The sequence below is a fragment of the Opisthocomus hoazin genome, chromosome 14, assembly GCF_030867145.1.
Source record: "Opisthocomus hoazin isolate bOpiHoa1 chromosome 14, bOpiHoa1.hap1, whole genome shotgun sequence".
NCBI classification, from domain to species: domain Eukaryota; kingdom Metazoa; phylum Chordata; class Aves; order Opisthocomiformes; family Opisthocomidae; genus Opisthocomus; species Opisthocomus hoazin.
In genome coordinates, this window is record NC_134427.1 from 22,388,363 (window position 1) to 22,415,498 (window position 27,136).

Consider the following 27,136-nt stretch of genomic DNA (forward strand, 5'->3'; position numbering starts at 1 on the left):
CTTTGGGAGAATAAAAGGCGAGAAAGTCGCAATGAAATTATATTAATCCCCTCAAGCACGTTCCACGATGGGAAAAAATCAGCTCCCAGCGATCAGTGTCCCCGCAGCCGAGCGTGCGCGACACCCTCGCCCCCCCCACGCACCCCACCAGCCGGAGACCCCCCCACCGACGGAACCAGCGGGGCTCGCAGGGCTCAGCAGCCGGACTCGGAGCTCCCAACACATGCGAGAACGTCCACCGCCGCGTCGACACACGCCTCCCAGATCCCACGCGAGGAGTACGAGCTCCTAGAAACCCGCACCAGGCACCCAGCGTTCCTCAGGGCAATCTTCTTGCAAGGCAAACCTCCAGCCAGAGAGCTAACCCTGAGGAAAGCCAGCACCCAGACACAGTGACTTCCCATTTTTAACTCACTGTTTTGTTTTGGGGGGGGGGGGGTTTCCCCCCTCATTTTTCCCCCCTTACTCCTCCAAATCACTATGCCGCTTAAAACCGTTTCCCTGCAAGGATTATTTTGGCTGCTTTGACTGATTCCCTTTGCATGGGGACATTTGCTCATTTATTCTATTTCCAGGAGACTCTGTAACCTATAAAACTAAGGACATGTGATAGCTAACAGGAAAATAAAGCAAATTTGAGCTGTTTCACGACCAAAACCACCCTCAGCATAATTTTTTTTTTTTTTTAAATAAAAAGAAGATTGACTCAGTCTCTTACGAAGTGAAGCCGCTGGCACAGGTAGCTACAAGTGAGGAGGGCGAAACCGAGCCAGCAGGCACCAGAGCATCTTCGCTGGGCTTGTATCACCGGGTCTTGGCTTTTCCACCCATTAAAATGGGCTGCTGGCACTGAACGCTCCTTGTCAGCTTTGGGGGCCGACTGTTACCACCCTGGGACTCAGGGAACATATTTTTCCTCTTTTCTTTACAGCTAAAGCCACTGTGAAAGCGCCAGATTTGCAGCATTTAACTCAGTTTCCAATCATGCCACCAGCCGAAAAGCAATCAGCTCCTGAGCCCAGCTATGCACTCCACCGGCAGCAGACAGATTCTCACACGGAAATAGCGATACATCTCCATCTATAAGCTCCAGCTACGTCTTTATCAATCACTTACATCATTTTTTTTTTTTGCCCGATTAGTAGAGGGCATCAGATAAATAACAGACAGCTGGAATTAGCACAGACTAGTTAAATTGTCACGGCAATATAATCCTAGTGAATATGAGCAAGAGATCAAACACTTTCACACGGTGATTTTTTTTTTTTTGAGCAATTCTGATTTTTCCGGAGGGGAAAATAATCTATTAAAAAAATCCTTAAGATCTCTAACAGAAACACAGTACGGAGACATATTTTCAAGCAGAAAAGATACTAATCTTTCCAGACATTCCCTTCATATTCTCTCCAAACTTCACGCACTGACGCTCGAACCCCGGCCAGCTCTGCTTCCACGCTGTAAACACTGCAATTTTGGTCTAGACATTTTTCAACAGAAGGACCTCTCACTACCGGACACCTTTTCGGCAAGCCTGCAATATACAACTTAGCACTTCATTTTCAAGAAAATCAATGTAAATGAAGTCACACATAACCCATCTCCAAATCTTGTTACCCATGAGGTGGGCAAAGATTTTTCTTACATACATTACCAAAAATTATATATATATATATATATATACACACACACGAAAGAAAAGAAATCCAAAACAAAATTTCTAAAGGAATCAAAGCAAAGCCCAACCCCTCCGTATCTGTTGCTTTAGCAAAGAAAAACAAAGCATGCATTCCCCTTTTTCTCTTTGATCCCTCCTTCCCAGTTTGCGGAGATCTAAACCACACACAAACAGAGAAAAAGCCCAGCAGGTTATCTTTCGGTCGCTCTCCCGTGTCTAAAGAAAGGAGCTAGCCTACACCAGCGTGGACATAGAATTTGGAGGCTTTGGGGCTGAATACTGAGAAATCAAGTCAGATCATCAAGGCAACACAGATAAACAAAGTAAGTAGAATTTCTCTCCCTTTTTTCGTGGCTGAATGTCATTTTCGCAAAGACCATGATCCTTTAACAGGATTTCTCATCCCCCCCCTTAAAAACGTCCAGAGCTCGATGCCGTTGCACACACCACCACCTCTCAGCTGGCAGCTACATGGTTACTCACAGACATTGCACATTAACAGCTCGCTAGAAATTTCACGCAAAATGACTTATCATCAACTGGAGTCTCTGTTTTAAAGGAAGCAAAATAACACAGCCAGTGCTTACCACAGAACGATATTTTCACTCTGCTTCTAGCTAAAAAAGGACAGCTCTATCTCGCTAGCACAGAACGATATATGAATGGATTACTATTATTTATCACATTTAAAACCCAGGCAAAAGCAGCTACACTTACAGGCATACTTAAAAGACAAGACATGACAAAAGATTTAGGGAGAGATAATATACCAACGTCATACATATCACAGCGAGGCCATGTTGAAGCTCAACGCGTTTCCCCCCTCAGTAAGAAATCTCTCTCTCTCTCTTTCTCTCTCTCTCTCGCGCCTTTCTCTCTCTCTCTCGCTCGCTCCTGCTCTCTTGTTGAATTGCTAGTGGTAGTAGTAGCCCCCAACAGCTCAGGAGAAAAAATCCATTTAACGAGTGCCCAGGAAGAACATGAGTATGACATTCACAAGCAATAGCACCACAATCACGGCAAAAACGACCACCGTTTGAACATCCAAGGTCATGGTGCAATGCAGAACACTGTAGTGTTCGAGATGGGGGGCTGGCAGATTTGGAGAAGTCAACCTCTGCTCTGTAAGACTGTCCATACATCCACCATGCTAGAATAGAGGAGAAAACTGTTCCTGGTTTTGGTTTTGTTCGTACTGCTTTGTGGTCTGCTTTGAGTTTCTCCCCCTATCTGCTGTCTCTAGCTCATTCTGGAGCCCGCTACGTGCAGCATCATCACAACCAGCCAGCACTTAAGACGCAAAATCCTTCCTTTAGGAAAAGCAAGCGAGCGCTGTCTGCAAGCTTCTCTTCCTCTCTCTTTCCCCCTTTCTCTCCCGGTCTCTCTCTTGCTGGCTGGCTTGCTTTTTAATTCGGCAAGCCAGTGCAGATAAGAAGCCTGTGTGAGTGTGACAGCTCTGCAAGCGGCTGCGGCTGCATCTCGGGGCGAGGCGGACCCTTTCGCATACTAATCAGCTCCAGTGACCAGGCAGCGACGGGATCCTGGCTGTCAGTCAAATGCAGAAGGAAGCGCTGGCTCCATAAATACGCGAGTCTTCCGCCCGCCGTGACGAGGAGGGCCGAGCACGCATCATTTTCCTCTCGACTTTTGCGGCAGTTCAGAAAAGCAAGCGGCGCGGGGGGCCGGGAAGCCGGCGACGCGGTCGGCTGCCAACGCTGAGCTCCAGGAAGGCGTCTCCGGGCTTTGTGCGCGACGCAGCTCCTGCTCCTCACTGCCTTCGCATGGCGGGGACGCGTCTGCCCCGTCAGCACCGCCTGCGCTCAGCGCTGGATGGGAAATAGCAAGTGCCAGCAAAAAGAGCCAGTGCTGCTAGGAGCCTGCTCGCACCAGGTAGGGGAGCAGGAGAAAGAGCGGGGAAGCAAAGCAGCCAGAATAAGAACCAGGCAGCCCCTGGTAACTGGGAGATTCACCGTGAGCCTGTAACGTGGGAATTGTGCAGGGGGAATCGCGTTTTAGCTCTGTGCAGTGCCGTGCACGTCACCCCATCATCAATCTATCGCCCAGCCTCTCTCCTCAGCGCTACACTGGGTCTCACCATGCTAAGAGTTAAATTCATTTCTGATTCTATAGATAGAGAAGTAGAAAAGGGGAGTGGGGGCACGGCGGGGAGGACAGGATGGGGGATTTTTATTCCTTCTACAGCAGCCAGAAAATCTCATTCCTCCAGTAAATTCACATACACACTCAGGGTTTATGGTCCAGGTGCCAGCTGCTATCCCAAACCTCATCCTCAGATCCCAGAACCAGCAGTTACCTTAGAGAGGCATCAGACGCACACAAAAAGATGTGCTCAGCTGGAAAAAGCAAATTCTTTTACAGGCAAAGACAAATAAAGAAACGTTGCCAATGCATATGCGCTACACACTAAGCTGTGCATGCAAGGACTGATCGTCAGCACCTTCCAGGAAACCCGCTCCTTCGAACACACCCGGGACGGGCGCGCACAGGCACCAGGCCAACACGCCCCCAACGAGCACTTCCTTTATCCTCCAGGAGCAAACAACAAGAGTTCAGGTGGACTTTAATGTTTCCAACCTGAACAGACAGGGCCTGGAGCTGGCTCGCCCCAGCGAGAGGCAGCCCTTCTTCCCACCGCAGCACCCTGCCAGGCCTGGTTTCCAGCATCACAGAATCCCAGCATGGCCGGGGTTGGCAGGGACCTCTGTGGGTCACCCAGTGCCACCCCCTGCCCAAGCAGGGTCACCCAGAGCAGGCTGCACAGCACCGCGTCCAGGCGGGTCTGGAATATCTCCAGAGAAGGAGACTCCACAGCCTCCCTGGGCAGCCTGGGCCAGGGCTCCGTCACCCTCAGAGGGAAGAAGTTCTTCCTCGGGTTCAGCTGGAGCTTCCTCTGCCTCAGTTTGTGCCCATTATCCCCAGCGTTTAGGGGAGGGACAGGTTGGCTTATGTCCCCACCCCACCTTACCATTCAAACCAATACTAAACCCAGCCGCTCACTTATTTTTCTCCCTTTGCTATTTGGGTTGCCGGAGGGCTCCCTCAAAAGGAGCAGGCTTCTCCCACGTCCACCCCAAACACCAACCAAGGAGAGACAGCGTTGGGCGGGTGAGGACGGCGTCTCTGAGTACCCTCCCTCCTCGGCCTCCGCTGGGACCAACGCTCATCCAAGGCACCGTCCTCCTCGCCTCCGACCAGCTTTGCAGCAAGGGTTGGCAGCAACGCGTTCGCAGACGCAGAGGGTGGGGTGTGATGAGCAGCGACAGCAATAAGACCGTTTTGGGTTCATCAGGCGGTTTCTTTCTTTCTTCTTTCGTGTGATAACTAAAAGCCAGAGGCTGTCTCCAGCAACTGAGACCGCCTGCTCTGTTCAAGCAGAGAATTTCACGTTCAGGAGGGCAGTGAAAGGCGATTTTTCACCTGCATATTTACAGGACCTGCTTTAAGCCTGCCCCAGGCGGGCAGCCCGGCTGCCCCACTCGCACCCGTCCCAGGCTGTGCCCGGTGATGGATCTGCCCGACCGCCAGCTTCCAGAGCTACATTTCCTACCAGGGACGCATTTTCAGATAGTCAGCCTGTCTGATGCCATTTTAGGCTAATCAGAATAGCAAATATATAATAGATGTGGAATGTTTATTATTGTTACCACCCTCTTCCAAAACAATCCAGGCAATTTTCCAAAACCGAAGCCTGAACTCCCACAAACGTCCAGGACATTCCAGCTTTGGGCTCAGTAACAGCAGTGCCCTCTCCAAAGCCTACAACAGGCCTGAGTTTAGAGGCATCTTCACAGCCAGTTAATCTTTTCCTCTGAACTGGAACCAGCGCAGAGGGAGCCGGGGTCCAGACCCCAGCCCCAGCCTGCCTGCCACAGCCAGCACAGCAGAGATGTCCCACCCGCTCGCAGCAGCCCCGAGGGCCCGCAGACACCTCCGCAGACACAGCCTGTCCCTCACCCCGTCCTGCGCTGTCTGCAGCCTCGCAGCCCAAGCAGGGGAAGCCCCCGGCAGGGTTTCAAGGCAGCCTCCCCCGTGCCTCTGCACACAGACAGGGGGGAGCAAAACTGGGCAGGGGGGAGCAGTGGAGGCCTAAGAAATATCCAGAATAAATGTGCAGTCGCTACCAGACATGCTCAATAGCTACTTCCGTAGCTGGAGGAGAGGATTTGGTGACGAGCAAGGGGCCTGGCAGGTCCCCGGCAGGCGCTGTGCGAGAGCCGAGCCAGTCACAGCACAGGGGAGGGCAGAGATGCTGCAGGGAGGCCACGAAGCCAGCTCCCCGCCGGGACCCCGCGCAGGGCGAGAGCTGCCGAGCCCCCGCTGCCGCCCGCCGGGCCGCGGGCTGGCAGAGAGGGCCGCAGCGTCCGAGCTCTGCGGGGCACGCTGCGCAGCGAAGGCCCCGAAGGAGCGGGCAGGAGCGCGGCGGGTGCCTCGCCGCACGCGGACGCCGGGCTCCAGTGGAAGCCGCGCGTGCGGCTGCGACCGAGAGCCATGGGCACAAACGGATTCGCTGCGTGGAAGGTTCCACTGAAATTACATGCACTGTACTCCTCATAGTACTTGCCGCTTTCTCTAGCTTCCCAGCGCTTCTGCACATGCTAAATGGTAATTTTACTACAAAAATGGATGCTGCTTTCTCTTGGAAGCTTCACTGGAAAAGAACACCTACACATCAGGGGTTTATATAAACCCGCCGCAAAGTTTAACTTCATGTAATGCTTTCTGCAAAGTTTGGTCTAACCTTCCATGCAGAACTAAACTGAGGAACGAGAAGAAAAGGTTTGTAAGAGTTATATAAAATACCACCACCCCTTGCAGCACAGCACCTGCCCGGACACTGCAGCAGCTTTCACGAGCACAGTTTGTAACGTAAGAGCAGCAATGGCTTCTCCTGTGCCAGAAAGCAGCTGTGAACTGCAGCACCTCTCCACCACGCGCATCAGTGAAGGACGGAGCCAGGGCTTCCAGGAATACATCACATCCATACATCTATATGTATACATAAATACACAACAAATACACCCACATATATAGGGAGACATAGTGTATGCTGGACTCCCAAATAACAGACTAATCAGAAGGGCCCCTACAAGAACATTAATGACGACGTGGTAATTCTGAGGCAGGCCTCTGCAGCGGATGATCCAAGTCCTCCTCCCTACGCGCGCAGGACGCTGGGCTCAGCCACGGGACCACGACTCCCTCCAACGGATGTCTCCAGCAATCAGCACGACCCACTGCTTCCAGCTAAACACACACAGCTGTAACGCAGGAGCGAGGATTTATACTTTGGGTGCTTAAAGGCCCTATATTCCACCCCCACCCACAGGCACGCTGTCTCCGCATGAGCTGTCAGCACAGGGGTTCAGCCCCAGCTCCCTGTTCTGCCGTAGATCCCTGGTGCAGATTAACACCACCCACAGCAGCAATCTCTTGGACATGCAGAGGCATTTACGTTTTCCTAAGGCATCAGCTCCACCTTCCATTAACTGCAAAAATGAAGCACTCCAGCTCATGACCAAGGCAGACCCAGTGAACTCTGTTGGTGCCAGCATGGGAAGCAGTGGGGCTGAGCTCTGGGATTCGGCCTGAGGACCCCAACTCTGCCAGGCCAGGAAAAACCGCTCATCAGTTCACAGAGTCACAGAATGGCTGGGGCTGGCAGGGCCCTCTGCGGGTCACCCAGCCCAGCCCCCTGCCCAAGCAGGGTCACCCACAGCAGGATGCACAGCACCGCATCCAGGCGGGTCTGGAATATCTCCAGAGAAGGAGACTCCACAGCCTCCCTGGGCAGCCTGGGCCAGGGCTCCATCACCCTCAGAGGGAAGAAGTTCTTCCTCGGGTTCAGCTGGAGCTTCCTCTGCTTCAGTTTGTGCCCGATGCCCCTTGTCCTGTCACTGGGCACCACTGCAAAGAGTCTGGCCCCGTCCTCCTGACACCCACCCTGCAGATATTTATCAGCATTTCTAAGGTCCCCTCTCAGCCTTCTCTTCTCCAGGCTGAACAAGCCCAGCTCCCTCAGCCTCTCCTCAGAGGAGAGATGCTCCCATCCCCTCCTCATCCTCGTAGCCCTCCGCTGGACTCTCTCCAGCAGCTCCTCCTCTTTCTTGAACTGGGGAGCCCAGCACTGGACACAGCACTGCAGATGGGGCCTCACCAGGACAGAGTAGAGGGGAAAGGAGATGAATCTTTTGGTGAATCTGGGAAAGTTTCAAACAAATCCCAGGGTGGCTCGTCATTCTGAGTGGGAATAAAACTATGGTGATATTGGTCAGGGCTGGATGAAACCCCTGGCCTAGGGGAAAAGGGCTGCCGGCGAGCGTCCATCCTGAACTGCTTCGGTTCTTTTGTATTCCGCCTTGGAGCACCAGCCCCATTGCAGACCTACATGGCACCATGAGAGAAGTTTAAATCTCTCATTGGAATTACTACTGCCCCCAAAGCAGAATAGCAAGGGCACCCAGGGACACGCAGGTGGGAGACGGGCGGCTGCTCTTCCATTTCCCTCTGCTCTGCCAGGCACTGACCGACTGCCGCAACGGCAGGCACTGGGGTGGGGTTTGAGTCACCACTCCACAGAGATTATGAGAAGACCATCAAATCAATTTTTCTTCTTCTAAATCTAGCCAGGAATTAACCTCAGGGTTTCAGAGATTAAAGGCCAGGGGGATTATGATTTGCTAAGTTTCCAAAAAGGATTTTCTTCAACTGGGAGTTGCCTCTTTGTCCTTCCTCTTCACAGCAAGCCTGACACGGAGCCCTCTTCTCCCACCCTTCGGCCAGCCCACGGGCTGCACAGCTCCTGCAAAGGGCAGGTTTTTCCTCCAGAATCTCCATAATCTTTTATGTTTATGGACTGGCTTCACAGGAAGCTTTGAAAACCCCCAAATGCCTAAAATTCCTCACCCAAACTGAGGAGCATGCCAAATGGAGGAGCATCTGTAAAGAATCGAGCTCAGGGCGCTGATGTTGGCAGTTAAAATTTCTCTTTCTGGTCAGCCACTGTTCCTTGCCTGTCCACTCCACCCTTCAAATGCAAAGCTTCCTCACTGGCCACGTGAACTTGGGACTTTCCTCCAGTATCTTTCTCTACTTCTTTCTTTTGTCCTTCTTCCTTTTCCTTGCCCTACACATCTCCCTTACAAGATTTTCTTTCACCTCCCCCCTTGTCCGGGCCCACCCTCCCTCCCAAGGCCGATCAAGCGTCCTCCACCAGACAGGCAAACCAGAACAGAAAGCGGTGGGGTGGTGGAAGCAGTGCAGCTTCCTCCGGCATCTCCACATCACCTGCACAACACGCTTCGGCAAATTCACAGCACAGCCAGGCAGGCAAATGATTCTTTTACAGAACTAATATAAACACAATTACGGAAAGACAAAAGGCAAAGGAGAGGTGGGCAAGTGTCAGATGATGATCTCAGAAGCTGGTGAGGTGTAAATGGAAGAAGTGCATAAGAGAAGGCCGAGTTGAGAGCCTGCAAAGCAGTGAAACGGGAGCGAAGGCGCATGGGGAAGACAGCAGAACAAGCCCCCACGAAGCAAGCTGCTCCTGCAGCAAAGCTAAGAGTGCTGGGAAAGAGAAGAAGTTAAGTTTTTAAGCCCACTTTTGCAATGTTTAGAGAACACAGGGCCCTGTCAGAGGCGGAGTTTGCCATGCTTAACCTGCACAACCAGCTGGCCAAGAGCACTCAGAGGCTACGGGGATGGACCTGAGCATCTCTGGGTCACTGCTCTAAGTATTCCACGAAAAAGAAAAATCAGAGTATCACCAAAAGATGGGAAACATCACGCTGACGTCCACAGCTTGACCCTTGGCAGACGCACCATATACAAAGACACACAGAGCTCAGGCAAGCTGTAGGAGGCGAACTCTTTCTCACTCTTCACCAGTTCTAATTTTATCTCAGAAACCAAAAAATGATGCATAACAGAATTACGTCTCTAGTGTAGAGATTGATTTATTTATAACTATTTCATTTAATACCAACAGGCCAAGAAGGCTGCGATATACTTGTGCATCAGCCCTGGGTAACCACCCTCTTGAAAACGAACCATGTTCCAGATGAACAGGTCTTAAACCCTTGGGCGAAGGGCAGTAGTGACACATCAGGTACTAACCAAGGCTGGCCTCGGACCACGTCTGGAGACCTGAGTTAATCCTGGTTCCTTCTACAAACAGAGCCAGCATCTCAGCAGATGGTGCTCTTTCCTCCACTGAAGAATTCAAGCGCTTGCATGATGCTGTGATGGGGGAAATAAAGCCAAAGCCTCGTCGCTCTTGTCTCGTAAGGTGCCCAGATGTTTCTTCTGGAGCACCCTGACCAGGTGCCATCTGCATCCTCGCACGGCTTGGTGCGTCCCTGCTAACCTCCTGCCCTCCGCTGTGCCACACATCTGCAACCGCACGGCTCTACCCCAGCGCCGGTGCGCTGAACACGGAGCGACGCGCTGCTACGATCACTTTTCATAGCTTTTGTAACACCACACAAATCACGCAGAAATGGCACGGAGAGCAAGCCTGTCTGGGGGGTCGAGTCCATTGTGCTTCTCTGGATTGCAGTGAGAACAACAAAACTTCTATTTTTAAGTTTATTTGAACTTCCAGCATTAAGACAGACTAAAATGTCCTGCCCCAGGCAATCCTGTTGCAAGTGCTTTCTCTTCTCCTGGCATCTGCTCCACACCCCAGCCTGTACTGTAGGACCATCCTCAGACTCCCAGTTTTGAAAAAGAAAAGAAAAAAAAACCAAACTCAAATCCAGCAGAAATCAGATGTGGTAACACCAGTTGCTCTGGTTACAGAGCAAGACTTCAGGGACAGAGGAAGTTCAGTTTAAAAGGACCCAGCAAATTCAGATGTTAATTTTAGTCTTACATAAAGTCTCTTTCATATGAAAAAAAAAAAGGCCTAAAAGAATACACAGACATTTACTTCTTAATTTTACTTCTCAGGCTTCTGGGCTTGCAGTTGAGCCTGGAAACCAGGTGAAAAAAAGCAAAGCCCAAACTGCAGAAAAATCCAAAACAAGTCCCTTCCTTCCACTGCTCCCCCAGGCACTCTTGCAGGAATTCCAGTGCTTCTGCTCTCATTTCTGCTGTTAAATTGCAGAGATCTTCACATCAACACATGCCTGGATAAATTGGTAAGTGGAAAAAAAGTGATCACCCACTAGAGAGTACCGTACTAAATCCAGGGTCAGCGTCCCCGGTGAGGTCCCTGAGAAACACAGCTGCACAGACACAGAGCAAGCTCTTCGCCATCAAAATCAAAGAGCGTATTTCAGCTTTGCCACAACACAGGGGGGGTCCTCTGAAACCCAATGCATCACATTCCCTGTGCAGCTAAAAAGCAAATCTAATCAGTATTTTCATCTGCCCAAGCCTGCGGAGGTGCAGCAGTTAGCAGCGCAAGAGCGAGACGCCAGGCAGCACGGAAACAGCGCGATCCACGACGCACGTACTAAACAGCAATGTCAGAAACCACACAGAGGAAAAGGCAGGAAAGAAGAAAAAGTTTCTGGTTCTGCTCTGTGCCTTTATTGACTGACCCTGCAGAAAGCGCGGGTTTAACGAGCAGCTCCCCTGCACGAGGTCTCTCCCCTCCCCACCAAACAGATTCTGATCAGCTCTGCTACGGGCACGGCAAAATCAGGCCCTGCCCGGTGCACCGTGAGGAATGCAAAGGCTTGGGAATTTGAAAGTCCGGGTGCAGTACACTCCTTGGGACTTGCTACTCGACTTTTTACTGCAGCTCTGTCAGCCTGAGCTCACTCCGAGGGAAACACGAAATTATCCACCACGTACACCCTGGGAAAGCAGAGCCCAGGCACAGTCCCACAGCTTACTGAGCGTCAAGGCACAGCGCTGCGGCAGATGGGAGCAGGAGCCACGGCCTTGCTTCATGCAGGACGAAGAGGATGGAAAGAAATCGCCCGCAGCTCCTTGCAGCCCTCCTCATGCCCCTTCTGCGACACTGCTGGCTTTGGCTTCCCTGGATTTCTCCTTGTCAAGATATTGAGTAAAGAAGAAACCATCTTATGAAGAAGCTGACCCATGGGTCTCATGTTCTTCATGCAAATTAACCTAGAGAATTAGATGCATTTCATATAAATCATTTTCTCCCCCTCTGCCTCCCCAAGAAAAGGAGAGGGAACAGCCTATTGAATCTGGCACTCTTTTAATGAAGAAAACGATGCAAGACAACCTAATGAAGGAGGAATTCCAGCTGGATATCAGCAGATGTATGAATAGAACACAAACCACTCATTTTTATCAGCAATAATATCAGCATTAAAAAGGAAAAAGTTTATAGCTTTTCTCTGTCTTTTTTTTTTTCCCCTCCAAATGAGGCAAATGCCAACAGGCTTCCATTCCCTATTCCGCCCTGACCCAGTGGCACCGCGTGCAGCACGAGCTGGCACAGGCTGCGGTCCCCATCTGACGCCATGCGCTATTCCTTCCAGCAACGACCAGCGCCGCCCTCCCGCCGCCTGCTCGGGACAACGCGCGACGCTGGGGAACCCAAGGGCCACTCGCTGCGCGGGATCACAGGGCTAAACCTGCCTGCTGCAGGACACGGGTCACACACCACGGGCACGGAAAAGAACCTGGTGTTGCGTTGGCTTCTTCAAGAAGCACAAATCGCACTTCTGCATCATTTATCAGCAACAGCAACGCAGAAATGCAACGGGACAGAGCTGAGGTTGGCTGCGCTAACCAAAACACGGCATTCAGTCTGGGCGCTTCAATCTGCAGCCTGAAAACCACTACAGCAGGGAAGGCGTGGTGTAATTTACTGCATGCCCACCATTACCTTGGTGAGAGAGCCCAGTGCAGGGCTGCGAGGATGGTGAGGGGATTGGAGCATCTCTCCTATGAGGAGAGGCTGAGGGAGCTGGGCTTGTTCAGCCTGGAGAAGAGAAGGCTGAGAGGGGACCTTAGAAATGCCTACAAATATCTGCAGGGTGGAGGTCAGGAGGACGGGGCCAGACTCTTTCCAGTGGTGCCCAGCGACAGGACAAGGGGCAACGGGCACAAACTGAAGCAGAGGAAGCTCCGTCTGAACATGAGGAAGAACTTCTTCCCTCTGAGGGTGACGGAGCCCTGGCCCAGGCTGCCCAGGGAGGCTGGGGAGTCTCCTTCTCTGGAGATATTCCAGACCCACCTGGCCGCGGTGCTGTGCAGCCTGCTGTGGGTGACCCTGGTTGGGCAGGGGGTTGGACTGGGTGACCCACAGAGGTCCCTGACAACCCCGACCATTCTGGGATCCTGTGCAATTCTGTAGCACAGCAGAGCTGGGGAGACACAAGTTGGGATTCCCTCTGAACAGAGCACTCGTGCACCTCTCTGGGTTCAGCAGGAGCTCACCGGAGCTCCGGGCCAGCAACTGGACTTCACTTCTCACCCCCACCCTCCCACCAGACCCAGGCAGAAGTTTCACAGCCTGCAACTGGCTCCCAGAGACGACCCTCCTGCCATTCTCTAACAGCACTTGTCTCTCCTCTCCCTACCCACATTACATAATAGGCAACTTTATTTATTTTTTCATAAGACATCTTTTCATAACAATAGAAGCTATTGGAGACCGAGAGAACTTGATGAATTCTTCCCATTATCTAAGAGCTTAGTCACTCAGGGAATTAGTCATGTTCAAAATAACAGCCAGGCTCAAAGAGATTCAGAGCAACCGTTCTGGAGCAGAAGCAGCTAATGTCATAAATACATTAAGATGTTAGCTTGAAGCATTTCAGAGACTTTTCAAGTAGTGTTTAAGAAAAGAAAAACTCTTTGACTAGATACAAGGGAATCAGGTTCTTAGCAGTTAAAAAACCACTGCCGTTTACAAAGCCTGTTGTGCTCAGCCACCGACACCTTGAACTCAGGAGGGACAGATGGACCCTGTGAGCACGCAGCACGGGTGCTTCCCAGCAAGTGCATCCTGCTCGACGCGCCACGAAACACCGCTACCCAGTTCTACCGCAGCCTCCAAGCAAGGGTCTCAAAGGGTTTTCCAGACATTCCCAATGTGTCATTCAGACGTATCTCAGGGGACAGAGAAGGTATCGGCGTGTCTGTTATCTAGCAGGTAGACACCGGGGCACAGAGCCATGGTCTGTGCATGGGACTAGAGCCAGGCCTGCTCCCAGCCACTCCTGGGACTGACACAAGGGCAATCATCAGCATATATCAGGTATTTATCCAAGTATTTATATTAACCCTAACATCAACTCCTCCTTAACCTAGGTGTTTATTGTGTACTCTTACAGTAACACCAGCAGGAGGTTGTAACTGAAAGATTAAAGCAGCCCCAAACTGGGAGCGAAATGGAAAACAACAGAAATTATGTGGGTGAGAAAAATCCCACAAAGAGATGCATTTGGTAGGACTGACTTCAGGCTTTGAGCGCTCTACGGCACCGCAGCGCGCACAGAGTTCTCCGGTGCAGGCAGAGCTCATTCAACCCAAGCACCAACCTCCAGTAACAACAGATCCCAGGATGAGCAGGACCAACCTTGCACAAGCCGCTGTTCTGTGGAAAAAGGCCCTCCCGGCTGAGGCTGCAGGGCACGGAGATGACAGACCAAGCGGCATCCTCCGTGGGACACCCGCACCCTTCGGCAGGTCACCGCGGCTTACCCGGGTGCTTCGCTGCGCCGTGCTCCATCAGCTGAGTGCTCTCTGCTCCCGTTGATCGCTGTGGGAGTTCAGGGGGCTCTGGGCCTCTCAAATCCCATTTTCCCTAATGCCTGGACAACTGCAAGCTCCTTTTCCCATCCCATCCTGGCCTGGCTTCTCCCCACCAACCGCATTTGCTTCTCCAAACTTTGAAAAATGAAAATTGGACCCAAGCTGGTTTCTTTCTCTTCTCTCTTCCCGACTTCACACTGAGCTTTTTAGGGTTATGTAGTGCAAAGAGTCTTTGTACTTTAAATATCCCGTGATTTGCAAACTGACAAGTGGAGAAGCAGCAGTTAGGAAAAATGTAAGAAAGTCTTCTGGCTGCTGAACTGCCCTGCTCGCTTACATCTCCCCCACTTGCCATATTTGGCCATTTTATTCACTGAATTCCTTTTCAACATATTTCAAGTTGTGATGATTTACAATGGCTTACTTTTTGTTTATGACAGCAATGTAAAATAGCAACAGATCTGATTTTAAATATTTGAGCAACATGCACTGTAAAAATACGGCTATATATGCCTGGAAAAAAAAAAAAAACACACCACCACATGACTGGGACTCTGTATCTACTGCAGCTAATGGCTGCACCCACTTTGATTTTCACAGGCGCAGCACTAAGCTCAGATGCAGACCCTACGTGAGGCAATACCGAGGAGGATGCCTGCTTGTCTTTCCTGTAACACAGCCAAAGGCTAGGGGAAAAACTCTGCCCTTATCAGATGAAAAACTATTCCAGAAGAGGCTGTATTATGGCGTGATTTAAACCAACTCATCTGATTATCACGCCGGATCAATATTCTCTGTGAAGAATGCCTAACCAAATAATCATCGTCCTTACAATGCTGATCAGATGTGTAGATTTATTCTCATCACTACCAATGACAATTAGTTTAATCTTTCTGAGTTAGAAACAGATACTAGCAGAGTTTAGCAACTTAGTACCAATGAAGCATGTAAAATACCCCCATGGGAAGCTAGCATAATTGCCAAAAGATTAATTGTTTAAAAAACAGAAAGCAGTACATGCAAAGCAGAAAAAAAAGAAGCCCCGACAGCTTCATATTACAGAATAATGGCTAGGTTTAAGGGCTGATTTGGAAATAAAGAGCCACCTGCCATGAGAACAAAAGGTACTATCACTTGTAAAATCTTAGTGACATGCTTCTTAGAGATGACTAACTCCGACAGGAAGCAGGTCTGATTCTTTTACCCAGCCCAGCATGGAGAATGGTAGAAAACAGCACTTTCAATAAATCAGTGCTGCTCAGAACTTCTGAGAAATCACTCTAAAATCCAGGTTTAGACCCATGTGCCTGAGCAGAACAGTCCAGGGATGCTATCCAAAATAAACTCCTATTGCTGTTCTTTAGCAGACACACAGAAAATAACACCAGAGTAAAAAGTCAGCTGAAAATCCTAACAGAGTCCCAGTGCTCATGAAAATCGGTCCAGCGTTGCTCCAGGTGAAAGGCTCAGGTCCTTCACCGCGTGGCAGGCAGCTCGACGTGGGTGCACGGCGCAGCCAGCCTCTGCTTCGGAGCAAACCGAGCCATTTCATGTTTCCGTAGCGCATTTTTAGCCAGTAGACTGAGATGATCATATTCACGCTGCCCTGCTGAAATGCAGCTACCTCTGGTGTGGAATAACTCGTTTGTTTATCAGAGTACACCAATATGACCCAATGTCTTAAGTACTAAAAATTAAAGTAACTTACCAATGGGAACAGCAGGCAAAATCTGCATTAGATGGAATACAGCTACCAGTATTGGCATTTGGCCAGGACATCTGGACCAGTACGCCTTGCCTTGCAAAAGGAGAGCAGAACTCACACGGCCCAAGCGTCGCCCTGACCTTGGCTCCGCAGCGCAGCCGCGAGAGCTGCCCGGTGCCTGCAAGCCCAGGAGCTCTGCTCGCCCGGCGAACCCCTGGGGCCACAGCCTCCCGTCCCCGGGGAACCAGGCTCCCCGCTCGCCCGCGATCACCCAGATCTCCGCTGCATTCATCTTATCTGCCTTAGTTTCAGTTTGTTGTTTTGTAATCATTTTTCACCTTATTTTCAGATCATCTAGAGATACAGGGAGTTATCTTCAAACACTGCTGAGGTTGCTAAACGCTGCATGAAATACAGAAACCACAGCCCTCTCTTTCACTGTTCCCTTATTAGAAGGAGCAATATTGGGAAATTCCTGGGCAGAATCTGCTTCAAAATCAATCACTGGAGTTTCACTTTCCCCCAAAAAATATTTTAAATTACAGGCTGTTCAGCAACCACTACAATTTCTCTCTAAGAGAAGACAAAGATTAAACTAATCAGAACAAAATAACAAAGTCTCTCTCACTGCCAGCAGCAAGAAAGGAAGCTGGAAAGATAAGAGGGCAAGAAAGTGTCAAGTGTTGTGCTGTGTCAATTAGAAAAGCAGTTTGCCCTGCCCCACCTCCCCTCCCCTCCCCAGCAGAGCTCAGCAGTCACCCGGGAGGAAAGGAAAAAGGATGAAAGAGCCACAACCAGCTTTCCATCACCACTTCTCTTTCAGCGTAGTAATCTCGGAAAATGTAAATTGGTGAAAGGCGATTTGTGTTGCTTAGACACCGCGGAGAGAGGAGAAGTGCCACCCGGGAAGGTGCAGGGACGGGGTGGCGGGGGGAAGGAGAAGCCTGGATGCTCAGAGGAGGCAGCAAAACCCCAAAACTGTTGCTGGGTGGTAGACAAGCCTCAAACAGGACCCTAAAGACATCTGCTGCAGGGTGCTGTCTGCACCCTCATAGTACACTTCCAGCACCGGCTTCAGAGTCTCTCAGCAGCGTAAGCCACTAAGCTCCTGTGTGTAAGTGTCTTAGAGGGGATGGAGGGCAGGAGCAAGCTGCGCGGGGCGTCACGGAGCTGGTGGACGGCGTCAGGAGAGAACGGGCGGCGATTTCTGCGCTGGCTCCCAAACCATCCCCGCTGCCAGTGACATCTGCCGGGTCCCCAACGGAGCCGAACCGGAGGGGCTCAGCCAGGTGAGGCCAGCGGCCCGATGCTGCCGGCCCCCCGGAGCGGGTCCGTGCCACGGGACCAGCCCGCAGGGACGCCCCGAGGCTCCCGCGCGATGGAAAATGCCCAGGGAAGGGCAGAACAAAAAAACCCACCTATAAAACCCAGCACAGAGAGGGGAAAGCAGAGGGAAACGCCGCTGTAAAGCAACGCTGTATGAGGAGGGAGAGCTGGGGAGGAGGAGGAGGAGGAGGAGTATCTCAATAACAACCGCATCTCCTCCCGGGGAAGTTTCTGAATGAGAAGCAGGGACCCTCGCCGAGATGGGGGAACTTCCCCGCTTTCCCTCCGGGCAGACAGAGCTCCTCAGAGCCGTAGCCAGGCACAGGGAGGGCAGCTGCAGATCAGCGCTATTTTTCTGTTATTAAGCAGAGCTGTCACTGTTTAAACCGCTGTCCCCGAAACCGCTGCACTTCAGAGGAGTGTTTTACAGTCTGATGCAAGCGAAGGCAGGGACGCTCCGGCTCAGCAGCGAATTCAGGCTCCCCCCGCGCTGCAACTCGTCCCCCAGCGCAGGGACAGACCTGACAGGTCCCAGTCCCGCCGCCGCCAGCCAGCATCCCCGTCTCCGTACCCCGCTCTCCCGGCGTTACGCCCCGCATGCGGGCACCCGGAAAATCCTCTGCTTTCCCCCACCAGCCCAACGTGCCGAAACCCACCTCCCCAGCCCCCTCCCACGCCCCAACGCATGCACACCCTCCTTCCTTCCTCCCAATTCCTTCTTTTTGCTCAGCAGTTTGGGAATGCAGAGTCCATAAAATGGCTACAGAGTGATCAATGGTTTCAAGGACAGGGAGTAAAGGAGGAGTCAGGAGATAGGACGGAGCCTTATTTCCCCATCTAAGTACTGCAATAAGAGGAAAAAAGAAAGACATAGCTACCTGAACTCACCATTCCTGAGCCATCCCTTAGCCACTGCATCTTGCTTCTGACGATGTCCTTATTATCAGGGAGGGGAGAAGAAAAAAAAAAAATCCCTACTGCCTAGCAAGAGCTGGCAGGGAAAGAAAGAAGCCCCCCACCCCCACCCTAGCCTGGAGCTTTCAGTCAGCCATCCCTCAGCCCGGCAATCCCGTGCCTGGCAAGAGCACGTTCTCAGCAGCCTCCTCGCTACCTGGGATCGGAGTTATTTATTTCAGTCACAGACCGAGGGATTCGAGGGGAGGGGGATGTCCTTTCCTTCCCTTGCCGTGCTTCGAAACTCTGCAGGAGGGGAGGGGGAGGGAGGGAGGGGGCACCCGCAGGAACTCGGGGAGGGTCCCCACGGGACCCCTGCCCTCGCACCGCTGGCCGGCCACCCTCGCCCCCGGCACTACGGGGCTCCCACATCCACAGAGCCCGCACGGGGCTGGGGATCCCGCCGACGTTTGAAGGGCAGCAAGTTCTCCCTCCGCTCTCCACACGCAGGGTAAGTCCTCTTTCCACCGAACCAAAACCTCCCAGCCCCGAAAAGCGCTGCCCCTGCCCAGGGCTCTCCTTCCCCCCAACACCCGCTAAAGGTTTTAATCCCCTGCCCGCTCCCCTCGCTTCCTCCTGACTTTCTGGTCAGAGCATGGAAACAACAGGCCCCCCCGCACAGTCAGAAAAGACGAGACGCTCATGAAGCGTTCCTCATCCCTCCAGCCGCCCACCACGCCGGGGTAGGCGAGATCAGTCTGTCTGGCACCAGCTAGCAGAGGCGGCGATAGCCTAGGGGCTGCGCACAGCAAACTGGAAACAGGACCGAATGCTCCCAGTTCCTCCATCTGGGACACGCGTGTCGACATGGTTCTCCCCATTTTACGGAGGGGACGTGGAGATCAAAGGGAGTTGGCCAAGGCCATTCAAAGAGGCTGCTGCCGCAGCCCTCTGCCCACCCTCCTGGAGCTGACAGCCCGCGGGAAGGGGCAGCCTGTCGCAAAGACCGACACACACCCGAACACAGCCAAAACACCCCACCGATATTCCCGATCTCTCCTCTCCGGCAGCGGAAGAAGCCTGCAGCTAGCTTCAGACGCAGGAGAGGGCAGGTACAAATCGTGGAGACAACGTGGGAAATGGCTAACATCCTGCTCTGGGTACAGAAGCCCACAGCCAGGATACACACTGGGTGCACTGGGTACACTGGATCCATATACAGGATACACCACAAAACCTGTAGAGAAGCTACAATCTCCTCTGTTGTATTTGCAGAGGCTTCAAGGTTTGAGTGGTTTTTTTTTTCGATGCACTCCTGCCTCAAGGGCAGGAGGGCATTTGAATCTTCTGCTCCTGAACTCTGGAGAAGTCAACGTTTTCCCTGAACCTGGGGGTTCCGAGTCGGGGAACAACACGCAGCTCCTCGTGACCGCCGCTTTCTGCGAGCCCTGCGCCATCCAGCCGGATGCGCGAGGGATCGGAGCCCAGGTGTCTTCACTTCTTTATTGAAATAGGACAGAACAACAGTGCAGGCGAGGGTGAAGGGATGCTGCCCAGCATCTTCGCATTTCTGGGGCCCCATGCAGCCTGCTCTAGTTACATCAAGCCGTATTCCATCATCTTTTCTACGGGCACTGACAGCCATCATTACTCCCAGAGACAGCTGACAGAAGAGTCAGTAGGCAAAAGCTTATAGATGTCCAGACTCTGGAATTCTGCCTAAGATTCTGTGAAGTGACAGAAACCCCAGGTAAGTTATTTACCGCCAAAGGAAGAGTCCGGTCTGAAAATCCTGGCTCTGAAAACCGTCCTGGAACACACACAGTCTGGATCTGCTCCCCACCTTCCTCCCTGGGGAGGGCCCCAGCCCTACCGCACGCGATGGCGCGACTTTGTGCAGCCCGGGTTTTCACAGAACTCCCAGGACATTGTCTGCATGGGATGTCAGCCAGACCCAGCGCAACTCCACCAAGTGATTCAAAAGCTGCAGGGCTTGGGGAGAGCTGGGGCAGAAGAACTGGCAGACAGGCAGACATCCTGAAAGCATGGGCATAAGTTTCCTTCCGAAAATCGACTAAAAATAAAAGCAATGGTCAGGTTATCTGTAATTGAATCATAGAACATAGAATCCTAGAATGGTTTGGGTTGGGAGGGACCTTACAGAGCATCTGGTTCCACCCCCCCCTGCCATGAGCAGGGACATCTCCCACCAGCCCAGGGTGCTCAGAGCTCCATCCAACCTGGCCTTGAACCCTGCCAGGGAGGCGGCAGCCACAGCTTCTCTGGGCAGCCTGGGCCCGTGTTTCAACGGGTTTTCTACACCGAAATATTAAATGAGAGGTCTGCATCATTGTCCAGCACACATATACATAATACAAGAACGACGCTCTTAAGCACAAGATCACCTTTAAAACACCCACTGCGTCATCCCAGGAACGGCACTAACTTCAAAGTTACACCCATCTAAACACCGGCAGTGCAAATGGAGGGAGAAGTTGTATGGCACATCCCACGCTGCTGCTCTAATTGGTAAAATGGGTCTGGAGGAGGAGAAGGACAATTTTTGTTGAGCCTTGCTACGCACAAGCAGAAATGACACCGATTTCTCTCCTCCTGCTGTCAGCTGTTGATTAGGCCTGTCAATAAGGCTAATATTCCACTGTTTCACTCCCTATCCCTTGTCTGCGCTAAGCTGATTTGAGATGTAAACCAAAGGTTGCCAGGTTAATTCTTGCTCCCTGCGAAGGTGACAAAAAGCAACAAGGACCAGAGCTCAGCCAAATCCCTGAACCGGCACCAGTCTGCACACAAATCCAGTCTCACCCAGACCACTGGGGCAGCGATTCTCTCTGGCACGTGCAACCTCAGAAAGAACCCAGCCGCGTTTCCCCTGCCAAGAAAACGCACCTCTGTGGCCTCGCTCTCTCTGCACAGCGTTTTGCGGCCAGCCAGTGGGCAGGGGACCAAACCCAGAGCCCCTGCCAGAGCAGAGGGTGCAACTGGAAGAGCCACCAGTGAGCTTCTCCAGCAGAGCAGCCCCACAAGGGAGGAAAGCACCTGCCTTTCAGGAATGGGCACCTCATCAGAATCACAGAATGGTAGTGGTTGGAAGGGCCCTCTGTGGGTCACCCAGCCCAACCCCCTGCCCAAGCAGGGTCACCCAGAGCAGGCTGCACAGCACCGCGTCCAGGCGGGTCTGGAATATCTCCAGAGAAGGAGACTCCCCAGCCTCCCTGGGCAGCCTGGGCCAGGGCTCCATCACCCTCAGAGGGAAGAAGTTCTTCCTCATGTTCAGCTGGAGCTTCCTCTGCTTCAGTTTGTGCCCGTTGCCCCTTGTCCTGTCGCTGGGCACCACTGGAAAGAGTCTGGCCCCCTCCTCCTGACCCCCACCCTGCAGATATTTATCAGCATTTCTAAGGTCCCCTCTCAGCCTTCTCTTCTCCAGGCTGAACAAGCCCAGCTCCCTCAGCCTCTCCTTGTAGGAGAGATGCTCCCATCCCCTCCTCATCCTCGTAGCCCTCCACTGGACTCTCTCCAGCAGCTCCTCCTCTTTCTTGAACTGGGGAGCCCAGCACTGGACACAGCACTGCAGATGGGGCCTCCCCAGGGCAGAGCAGAGGGGAAGGAGAACCTCCCTCGCCCTGCTGCCCACACTCCTCTGGATGCACCCCAGGATCCCATTGGCCTTCTTGGCACCCAGGGCACGCTGCTGGCTCATGGTCACCCTGTCAACCACCAGGACACCCAGCTCCCTCTCCGCAGAGCTGCTCTCCAGCAGGTCCACCCCAAGCCTGTACTGGTGCATGGGGTTGTTCCTCCCCAGGTGCTGGACCCTGCACTTGCCCTTGTTGAACCTCATCAGGTTCCTCTCTGCCCGACCTTCCAGCCTGTCCAGGTCACGCTGAATGGCAGCACAGCCTGCCGGTGTATCTATCATCGCGGCTCCTCTGCCAGGCGTTCACACGGGGATGCTGCAGCCGAGCACATGTGAAGGCGCAGTGGGCAGCCCTACCAGCACACACTGGCCATGTAGTATTTCAAACGACACACCAGAGCTGTGAGTCACGCAGAGCACCATGGAGTAGTGCTACGGGCACTGCACCGGTACTAAAATCCATATTGCCGGAGGGAAAACAGAGGCAACTTTCCGTGTGCAGTATTTGGGCAGAGAGTTCGCACCGCAGGCTCCTGCTCTGTGATTTAGCTTACAAAAATGTGATTTCTGCTGCCAATGACAGTGAATAATTCAATACTGCTTGAAATCATTTGAGGAAATCCCTCTACTTCTACAAGGGCAGTGAAGACATAGGTAACAGAAGAAAGTCCTTTTAGCTATCCCTTTCCCACCACTCCACTGGCCATGGGAGGTGGGGATGCGTCACAGCCGCGCGTCAGCACGTTCAGCGCTCTTCTGCGGAGGTTCACGTCGGCGGGAGGCCTGCCAGCGCTGCCGCGCAGTCCCCCAGGGTAACTCACACACCTGAGACAACACACAGCAGCGCCGCGTCCCGCTGGGCAGGCAGAGGGTAGGTTCTGCTTAGGTGAGCAGAACAGGTCCTTGGTTTGACTGGAGGACCGCTCCAGAAGTCCCCTGTCAGGACACACGCAGTTCTCGCTGGTAACACAATGTCCCGTTCGTTCTCAGCAGAACTGTGGGCAGGTAACATTTTACCTGCCACAGACTCTGAAAGTCTCCTTCCCTACAGAACAAGGGCCCAAACCAGCGGTGCATTTCAGCCTCAGATAGCTGCTTCCGGATCCCCGTTGCCTGCACAACTCCTTTTCCCAGATTCTTGGTCTGGATCCACCCGCTTTTGGGATAACCCAGCCGCTTGGTCTAAGCCTGCACAGACTGACAGAACTCCTTGCAGCGGGGAGCATCCTTCCACCTCCCGAGGGCTGTGCCTCCAGCCTGCGTGCACCATCCCACGCATCTTCATACGCAGGAGCTGGCTACAGACGAGGTGATGCCAAACCACACGCCCATCTTCCCTTGGACAGTCCAGGCCAGTTTGGGGGCTGCTGCAGACTGCAAGTGACTGATGCTCCCAACGGGTAATAACCTCACAGGTGAGTGGAGATGTGAAGGCAAGGAAGGCAGGGACAAGGTTTACCTGGAAACTGCTCTGTAGTAGCAGTTATGACCCATACAAGGACTATAATTATTATATTAATGCCACTTCTCCCCGTGTAACTTTTTTCTTGTAATTGCTTGCAGCTGGAGAGCAAAGCAAACGGGTGTGAGCAGGACACTCACACCACATCGCACTGCTGAAAAAGCAGTCATCTCCACCCTTGTACCTCCTCCAATACATCTGGAGCCACGTAAGCGACACGCATGAGACCAATGACATCCCCACTGCAATCCGCTGTCCAGTCCAACATCCGCAGACACCCCCCCCGCCCTCCCACCGTTACACATCACTGTTCTGCAGCATCGCAGGGCAGCTTTCGGGGGCAAATCACTAGATTGAGACAGATCCACGCTACTACACCGAGATCCCAAACTTGATGGCTAACTTTCTTGCAACCCGTGAGAGCAGTAAAGGAAGCACAGCACCGTTACAGGATTCTGTCTGCCTCTAATCTCTTCACTCTATTATATTACCACATCACCACCGAAATCTCCTCCAGATCCTCAAGGCCTCCTTTCTTTAATCCCACTCTAAGAATACTGCTCTAAACCGCTCTCTGGATGTGGACACTTTTTCCAAGATGCCTCTCTGCCTCCTCTGCTGCTGCCTTCCAAGTGGATTTCCCTTCCTTGGCTTTTTACCCACGCTCTCCTTCCTCCCCAACTACAACGTTCACTGGAGGCGTCGGAGAACATCCGCCAGCGAACGCCTCCCCGTCGACGTTCCAGCCCCGCACCGGCCGCTGCCAGCGGGAGCCTGACAGCGCTCTGTGCAGAGCCCAGCCACGCAACGGTTGTTCCACTGCTGCAGAAGGCAGGCGTTCTTCTTACGTACTAGAGAGAACAAGCATGTTCTTGCAGCCATTGGCTCTATTGAACTGCAAAGAAAAGGCACCAAATCCTACAGGTTAATTAACGAGAAAGGAGGGGAATTTGTCTAACCTCTACTAGGAATTATCCAGCCTGGCTTTATAAACCAATCAGCCACGCTACCCAGCGATGAAACACGTACCTGCCTTCAGGAAAAACCCCAAACCCTATGGAATACTTTCATAATGGCCCAGTGCCTCGCAGATTAGCACAGCAATAACGCGGTGCTTCGGGCTCTTGCAAAGTATTGTTATTATTTATGGCACATTACAAGACAGCTTGTTTGTTCTTTAATAGGAGCTGCCATATCCAGAAGCTCCAGATGCAAGCGTCCTCCTGAACTAACTCTGACACAAACACAGTTTTAGTCATAAATTACAGGACTTGAACAAGTGCACAAAAATCATTTGCTCTGATGTCAGCGATCGGGATCTTGCCGTTTACCACCGAAAGGGAAAGGGAGCATCATCTCCCTCCGGCAGCGGCAAACCAGGGGCACAAGGGCTGCCCCGGAGCTGCCCAAGGTGACACATCGAAACAGTGGCAGGGACAGACAGGGCAGCCCAAACCTGTCTCCCTCTGCTCCAAACCTTTTCTCCAGAGCAGATCAGCTATGTGGATGTACACTCCATATGTTGGCACAAACCAGAGTTTTTTCTAATCTAATTATGCGTATTTGGCATTGTTAATTATGCAGTGTATTTATATTTAGCAGTCACAGTGCAAACAGACACCAGCCTAGCCCCAGGCAGAGGTGCATACCACACACAGCGTGCTCCGACAGCAAAGGAGGTAAATGACAGCATGGGCCACAGCCGCTCCTCAAAGGCCTTCTGGTTTGGTTTGACTAACAAAACGACGGCTTCCAGCTCCGAGAGGACAAAAAACAAACTGTAACTTAAGAAAGCCCTGGTGGGAAACCACAGTTTGGAAACCTGTTCTTGAAGAGCAATTTTTTAACAAGGTAAACTATTCAAGGTCCAGAGCCCAGGACCTCCCAGACGCGCAGCGACTCCCGGCACCCCTCGCCCTGCCGTCCTGCAGCCTGGCCCCTGGGAAGGCGGCAAGCAGGCAAGTCCCATCCCCGCCTGCCTCCCAGAACCGCTCCTTCGCCAGGCTGCCTCCACAGTTTGCATCTTGTTTACTGTTCCTTTCTCCTTGTCACCCCCGTCTGACTGACAAGACGACTCCTGCCTCAGTCCATTTGATTTGCTAATATCTCTCAACTTTTTTTCCAACAGTGGCATTTTTAAAACTCCCACACCTGCTTTAATTAAGCCATGGCGGTCTGTTGCCAAGGAACGCGCTCTGTTGCTAAGACCTCTGCTTTAGAGGCAAAAATTAATAACCTGCAGTCAAATTAAACTCTCAGGGTGATGAGGAAAGCATCCCAGCTCAGATCCCCAAGCCCGTTAAAAGGCTCTCCAGCATCCAAGCCTTTTTTACGTCCATCTGTTACTAGCACTGCCCTAGTTCTGCTTATTCAGGGAAAATCCTATGGAGATTAAAAAAGGAATAGAACTAAATTTGAAAAAGAAAGGGCTTTACAAGTAGCACAATGCTTGTATATAAATTCATTTCGTTTGTGTACTTAGAGACACATCTGCACCTAAAAAAGAATTTTTTTAAAGAAAACTAGAGCTTAATGCTACTGTTCACAAGAAGACCTACAGGGAAACAACAGATGCTCCCCCAGGTCACGCATTTTAAGGTCAGAAGAGACTGGCAAAGCCATACACCCTGCAGCCAGGCTCCTTCCTCTCGCCTGGAGAGACCTTCCCTCGCAGGACCTGGGGACAGAGCCCCCGAGGCCCAGGGCACGGGACGTGCCTCGTGGCCTAGGGGCTCCTACAGCCCTCCCATCACGGTGTCCACAGCCAGATTCACACCTGAGCCCCTGGCTGTCCCCTCTCCCCCACCCAAAGCCAGTGGGGATCCCACTGCAGCTGGGTGCCTTCAGACAAGGCTTCCCGACCCGGTCCTACACCCACAAATAGATACTAAACCCTGGAACAGAAATGTTTTTCCTCCCATTGAGGTATCTGCGTGTGCAGAAACCAGAACGGTGAGATGGCACGGTGTGATCCAGCCAAGGCAGAGCTCCCACTGAAGTCCACGGGATCACTGCTTCAATAACAGTTTTACAGCTTGGCTCTCACGAAACAAAGCTAGTGCACAGAAGGCAAGTGGACGGGTCTCCCAACACCTCGCATCTCCATCAGGCAGGTGAAGCCTCAGCGAGCAGGTCATACTTGTAAGGTTATAGCCACAGTTCATCAGCATGCGGAGTGATGTGGAGAAGTCTTTCATCTTGACTCGTCGCTCTTCTAGCTCTATTATTAAATGCAAGCTGTGACCTGTGGCCCTGCATGCTGAGCTTAAGCAACTCAGTTCGCAGCCAGGCTTTCATGGCTTCACTTGGTCTGAGTTACAAGTAGGTGGTAAGAGACCCTCAGCCAAGTGAAGTGCACAGACAGGAGCACACACCGGAGTAGGGAGGCCTGCCGGAGCAGCCGAACCTCAGCCCTCCAAGTATGGGATATCCAGGACAACGAGGAGTGCTTTGACCTTCTTCTCTAGGATGATGCATATTTAGTCCTTACATGCGTATTTTTCTAATGTGCCTGGGTCAGGCCGATCTCAAGGTTTCTAGTGCCTTCCTGCACATGTCCCTCCGCGCTCTCGTGCCTGCCATCAGCTGCGCCAGCCAGGGTGCAGCTGGGCAAGTGAAACCGGCAGGGAAAGGAGCAGCTGGGACCAGCCCCAACCTCACTAGGAGAACTTCTTGCGCTGGAGCATCATCTGCAGCTCCAATCAGTGTAAGGAA

The 27,136-nt window shown here is 52.3% G+C and overlaps 2 protein-coding genes across 12 annotated transcripts in view; both read right to left on the bottom strand.

The window, feature by feature from the left end:
• ARHGEF9 (Cdc42 guanine nucleotide exchange factor 9) overlaps positions 1-27,136 on the bottom strand; it is a 198,480-nt gene that overhangs the window by 118,660 nt on the left and 52,684 nt on the right. The window contains exon 1 of one of the 11 annotated variants that reach the window (XM_075435189.1): positions 18,300-18,457. The exons of 6 other annotated variants lie outside the window; for them this stretch is intronic. In XM_075435189.1, coding sequence (XP_075291304.1) covers positions 18,300-18,329 — 30 coding nt within the window. In that variant the 5' untranslated portion in view covers positions 18,330-18,457. Of the gene's footprint in view, positions 1-2,445; positions 2,546-18,289; positions 18,458-27,136 lie in introns of those variants that run through there. 4 more of the 11 variants (XM_075435193.1, XM_009944554.2, XM_075435190.1 and 1 more) reach the window with 4 other exon arrangements.
• LOC142363084 (uncharacterized) lies at positions 2,624-3,430 on the bottom strand. The gene has a single exon (XM_075435198.1). It carries the CDS (start codon positions 2,811-2,813, stop codon positions 2,634-2,636), a length of 180 nt encoding a protein of 59 aa, XP_075291313.1. The 5' UTR covers positions 2,814-3,430; the 3' UTR covers positions 2,624-2,633.

Bases quoted from the DNA above. Each gene is read 5' to 3' on its own strand.
- LOC142363084 (XM_075435198.1), bottom strand. From the start codon at position 2,813: ATGGACAGTCTTACAGAGCAGAGGTTGACTTCTCCAAATCTGCCAGCC.